The following is a 6,000-nucleotide window of genomic DNA, read 5'->3' as shown; positions in this document are numbered from 1 at the left end:
CATTCTGAGCACTTTTTTAAATTTTAACAACTGAATTTCTTCTAGCTTCCCATAAAGGAGGAAATTCCCTACAATTTAGTTTTTTTAGGAAGTTTCTAGCTTCAGAAATAACAGAGATTTGCTGGAATTAGTGTTTTTGGAGGTGTAAGTGCAGGTTTCTAGTGCCTCACAGGAGTTTTTTTGAAAATTTCTAACTCCGGTTCTGTAATATAGATTTTACTTAGACTTTTTACGCATATAGTACAGGCCTAAAAGTAGTTCCACACCAAAAATCATTAAAATCTATATTACAGAACCGGAGTTATAAATTTTCAAAAATACTCCTGGCAACTAAGACTGTTTTGGTCGTTAAGACATACAGTCACAATTTTGCCAATTCCTAGCCTTCTGTAATATATTTTCTAACCAAATGTTTTACACAGATAGTACAGGCCTAAGGGTAGTTCCACACCAAAAACCATCAAAATCTATATTACAGAACCGGAGTTATGAATTTTCAAAAATTCTCCTGACAACTAGGATTGTTTTAGTCGTTAAGACATACAGTCACATTTTTGCTAATTCCTAGCCTTCTGTAATATATTTTCTAACCAAACTTTTTACACATATACTACAGACCTAAAGGTAGTTCCACACCAAAAATCTTCAAAATCTATATTACAGAACCGGAGTGACAAATTTTCAAATTACTCATTGCAACTAAGACCGTTTTGGTGGTAAAGACATACAGTCACATTTTTGCCAATTCCGGCCCTTATACAATATATTTTCTAACCAAACTTTTTACACATATAGTACAGGCCTAAAGGTAGTAGCACACCAAAAATCATCAAAATCTGTATGACAGAACCGGAGTTATGAATTTTCAAAAATACTCCTGACAACTAAGACTGTTTTAGTTGTTAAAACATACAGTCACATTTTTGCCAATTCCGGCCCTTATACAATATATTTTCCAACCAAACTTTTTACGCATATAGTACAGACCCAAAAGTAGTTCCACACCAAAAACCATCAAAATCTATATTACAGAACCGGAGTTATGAATTTTCAAAAATACTCCTGGCAACTAAGACTAAGTTTTAGTTGTTAAGACATACAGTCACATTCAAGGTTCAAGAGAGCGTAGCTCCGTTATTTAAGGAGCTACACCAAAAGTGTACAGAAGGTGTCTTGTAGGGAATTTAGCGCTCTTTAAGATTGCTTCTAAGCAATTTCGCCCTAAAAGGTCGTTTAAGCGAGTTACAGGACAAAAAATGTCTATCTCTAAGCAAGTCAGTTTAGGGTAGGTTAAGGTGCAAATATCACTTCAAGCGAGTGGCGCCGCCACTCGCGAGTGTCGGCGGCGGCACACCGAACTAAACGGGGGTCGGGGGCGGCAAAGGGGGGGGTGCGACCACGATTTGTTTTCAAAACTGGCTGGTGCAGCTGGTTCAGTGCGCCACGCGATCCGCAGGAGCAAAGTCCGGTCCGCTTGCGGTCCAATCCGAGTGTTTTTGTTATTATTTTCCGATCAGCTGATCTGGGAAGCGCTTGCGCATCGCAATCGAGTCGTAGTGGGGCAACAGCTGGCCAGATCGAGTCGACTGGGCTACCCTAGAAAACAGTCGAAAGTCGTTCGGTGCAGTCGCTTGTTTCCCTGTCAAATTGGTGGAGGCGCGCGCGCGTTTATTTCTTCTTGACAGTGTGGTGAATATTAGTATGGTGCCGCAACAAATGGAGATGGCACGTTCTGATAGTCCGCACGTTTTGCCCGTTTTTGGGTCGCAACTTGTCGATCAAAACTCTTCGACACCGTACTCCGATGCCACTCAGGTAGGTGTTAACCCGTTGGTTAAGGTGAAAACCGGCCCTTAAGTGATCGTGTGCAGTGCGTTACGGTTTTGAGCCCTTTTTGGATTAATTTCGGCGAGTGAAAGGTAATTTTTTGGCTAGTTTCACTCAATCCCGAGCTGTTTGGAGCTGTTTTCCTTGACTGACATTTTTCGGCCTGTAACTCCCTTAAACGACCCTTTAGGGCAAAATTTCTTAGAATCAATCTTAAAGAGCGTTAAATTCTTTACAAGACACCTTCTGTACACTTTTAGTGTAGCTCTTCAAATAACGGAGCTACGCTCTGTTGAAGCTTGAACTGTTTTGAAGTCACTGAAACACTTTTAGTATCCGAGTGCAGTGTAGACAGTTTTCGGCCTGTAACTCTCTTAAATGACACTTTAGGACAAAAATCCTTAGAAGCTATCTTGTAGAGCATAAAATTCCCTACAACTCTCTTTATTTGCATTTTTGCCTTATCTCCTTAAATAACGGAGCTATGCTCCGTTAAACCTTTTAAAAGGAAGTTTTCGGACTGTAACTCCCTTAAACGACCCTTTAGAGCGAAATTGCTCTGAATCAATCTTAAAGAGCGTTAAATTCCCTACAATACCACTTCTGTACACTTTTAGTGTAGCTCCTCAAATAACGGAGCTACGCTCTGTTGAAGCTTGAGGTGTTTTGAAGTCACTGAAACACTTTTAGTATCCGAGTGCAGTGTAGACAGTTTTCGGCCTGTAACTCCTTTAAATGACACTTTTGGACAAAAATCCTTAGAAGCAATCTTGTAGAGCATGAAATTCCCTACAACTCTCTTTATTTGCATTTTTGCCTTAACTCCCCAAATAACGGAGCTACGCTCCGTTAAACCTAATAAAAGACAGTTTTTGGTCTGTAACTCCATTAAATGACACTTTCTGACAAAAATCCTAAGAAACAATTTTGAAGCGCGTGAAATTTCCTACAACTCTCCTTATTTACACTTTTAGCGTAACTTGTCAAATAACGAAGTTACGTTCTGTTGAACTTTTTTTTATTTTGGAGCTACTAAAGCACTTAATTGCAGTAAGTACTTGAATACAGTTTTAGTCCTGTAACTCCCTTAAACGACCCTTTAGGGCGAAATTGCTCTGAATTAATCTTAAAGAGCGTGAAATTCCCTACAACTTTCCTTATTTACACTTTTGCTGTATCTCCTCAAATAACGGAGCTACGCTCTGTTGAACTTTGAACAGTTTTGAAGTTACTGAAACACTTTCAGTCTCCAAGTGCAGTTAGACAGTTTTCGGCCTGTAACTCTCTTAAATGACACTTTAGGACAAAAATTCTTAGAAGCAATCTTGTAGAGCATAAAATTCCCTATAACACTCTTTATTTGCATTTTTGCCTTAACTCCTCAAATAACGGAGCTGCGCTCCGTTAAACATTGTAAAAGACAGTTTTTGGTCTGTAACTCCTTTAAATGACAATTTCTGACAAAAATCCTAAGAAGCAATTTTGAAGCGCGTGAAATTTCCTACAACTCTCCTTATTTACACTTTTCAAGTAACTTTTCAAATAACGGAGTTACGGTCTGTTGAACTTTTTTTTATTTTGGAGATACTAAAACACTTGAATGCAGTTTTTGGTCTGTAACTCTCTTAAATGACACTTTAGGACAAAAATCCTTAGAAGCTATCTTGTAGAGCATAAAATTCCCTACAACTCTCTTTATTTGCGTTTTTGCCTGAACTCCTCAAATAACAGAGTTACGCTCCGTTGAACCTTTTTAAAGACAGTTTTCGACCCGTAACTCCCTTAAACGGCCCTTTAGGGAAAAATTACTTAGAATCAATCTGATAGAGCGTGAAATTTCCTACAACCCTCTTTATTTACACTTTTGCTGTAACTCCTCAAATAACGGAGCTACGCTTTGCTGAATCTACAACTTCGTTTTTCCTTTAATGAAAGCAAATTTGGACCGTAATGATAGCACAGTCACATTTTTGCCAATTCCTAGCCTCCTACAATATATTTTCTAACCAAACTTTTTACACATATAGTACAGGCCCAAAGGTAGTTCCACACCAAAAATCATCAAAATTTATATTACAGAACCGGAGTTAGGAATTTTCAAAAATACTCCTGACAACTAGGATTGTTTTAGTCGTTAAGACATACAGTCACATTTTTGCCAATTCCCAGCCTTCGGTGATATATTTTCTAACCAAACTTTTTACGCATATTGCACAAGCCTAAGGGTAGTTCCACACCAAAAATCATCAAAATCTATATTACAGAACCGGAGTTACAAATTTTCAAAAATACTCCTGGCAACTAAGACTGTTTTAGGCGTTAAGACATACAGTCACATTTTTGCCAATTACTAGCCTTCTGTAATATATTTTCTAACCAAACTTTTTACGAATATAGTACAGACCCAAAAGTAGTTCCACACCAAAAATCATCAAAATTATAGTACAGAACCGGAGTTAGGAATTTTCTAAAATTACTCATTGACAACTAGGACTGTTTTAGTCGTTAAGACATACAGTCACATTTTTGCCAATTCCTAGCCTTCGGTGATATATTTTCTAACCAAACTTTTTACACATATAGTACAGGCCTAAAGGTAGTTCCACACCAAAAGTTATCAAAATCTATATTACAGAACCGGAGTTAGGAATTTAAAAAAATACTCCTGGCACTTAAGACTGTTTTAGTCGTTAAGACATACAGTCACATTTTTGCAAATTAGTAGCCTTCTGTAATATATTTTCTAACCAAACTTTTTACACCGATAGTACAGGCCTAAAGGTAGTTCCACAACAAAAATAATCATAATCTATATTACAGAACCGGAGTGACAAATTTTCAAAATTACTCATTGCAACTAAGACCGTTTTGGTTGTAAAGACATACAGTCACATTTTAGCCAATTACTAGCCTTCTGTAATATATTTTCTAACCAAACTTTTTACACAGATAGTACAGGCCTAAAGGTAGTTCCACACCAAAAATTATCAAAATCTATGTTACAGAACCGGAGTTAGGAATTTTCAAAAATTCTCCTGGCAACTAAGACTGTTTTAGTTGTTAAGACATACAGTCACATTTTTGCCAATTCCCAGCCTTCTGTAATAGATTTTCTAACCAAACTTTTTACACATGCAGTACAGGCCTTAGGGTAGTTCCACACCAAAAATTATCAAAATCCATATTACAGAACCGGAGTGAAAAATTGTCAAAGTTACTCCTGGCAACTAGGGACGTTTCAGTCAAGCAAACACAACGCGACATTTCCACCAATTCCAGCCCTGTCGCTAACCCGATTCGAACGAAACTTTCACCCACTTGTACCACACCCTTTTGGGATATTTTCAGCGCAAGAACCATCAAAATCCACGCGGTACAACCCAAATTGTGGTACCTGCACTGTTACGATTTGCCCCAGCGCCCATCCCTCGAGTAAACCAAGCTTTCCGGGCGAATTTCTACCTGAATTTACCCATTTTCAGACGGAAACAGGTGTTCAAATTTAAAATTAGATTTCTGGACCCTGTCAGACTTATGTAAAAGCTTTCGATTATCGTTGTTTGGGTCTCGTCCAAAATAGTTCATATTTACCTTCAGATAACCTTGTCAAACCGTAATTTGGCCGATTAATTTATCAATTTTTCGGTGTTTACATTGCCTGAGGGGGGGCTTAAAGCTCGAAACGTTTGCCCCCGATAAGCGTGTGTTATCAGCTTGCATGTTGTTTAACTGGTTTACCCAGAAAAAAATGTTTTTTTTGGCTTTTTTTCCAGTTTTTTTCACTTTAAAATTAGACTTTTACTACAATTTTTGCTTAGTGACCCACTGTGACAGCCTTAGTCACCTAAAAAACCGCTCATTTCCAGTGAAAATTGCTTGAAAAACCTTCTTTTAACTGAAACAGTAAATCTAGTCTAGTTTACTGGTGGTTTTCGCGGAAAAGTGTCGAAACACATTTTGGTCCACAACTTCCCTCCTACAATATGTATCTGAACGAAATTTTCTCCACTTATAGTACAGACTGGCAGCTATTTACCCAGAAAATTTCATTTAAATCCACCCTGTATAACGGGAGTTATTAAAGTTTAAAAAAGGGTCGTGCGGAGTACGGAACGGTTTTTTTAGTAAAGTGAGGTGGGTTTTTGGTCTGTAACTCCTTTTAGAAATTTTTTA

At 37.9% G+C, this 6,000-nt stretch overlaps 1 protein-coding gene across 1 annotated transcript in view; it reads left to right on the top strand.

The window, feature by feature from the left end:
• The first annotated feature begins 1,425 nt into the window (after positions 1-1,425).
• Positions 1,426-6,000, top strand: part of LOC145737432 (uncharacterized) — a 35,587-nt gene continuing 31,012 nt past the window's right edge. The window contains 1 exon segment of the mRNA XM_081992115.1: positions 1,426-1,815. Coding sequence (XP_081848241.1) covers positions 1,702-1,815 — 114 coding nt within the window. The 5' untranslated portion in view covers positions 1,426-1,701.

Source organism: Ips typographus, linkage group LG14 (genome assembly GCF_016097725.1).
Source record: "Ips typographus isolate SLU linkage group LG14, UJ_Ityp_2.0, whole genome shotgun sequence".
NCBI classification, from domain to species: domain Eukaryota; kingdom Metazoa; phylum Arthropoda; class Insecta; order Coleoptera; family Curculionidae; genus Ips; species Ips typographus.
This window is presented reverse-complemented; position numbering and strand designations above follow the sequence as displayed.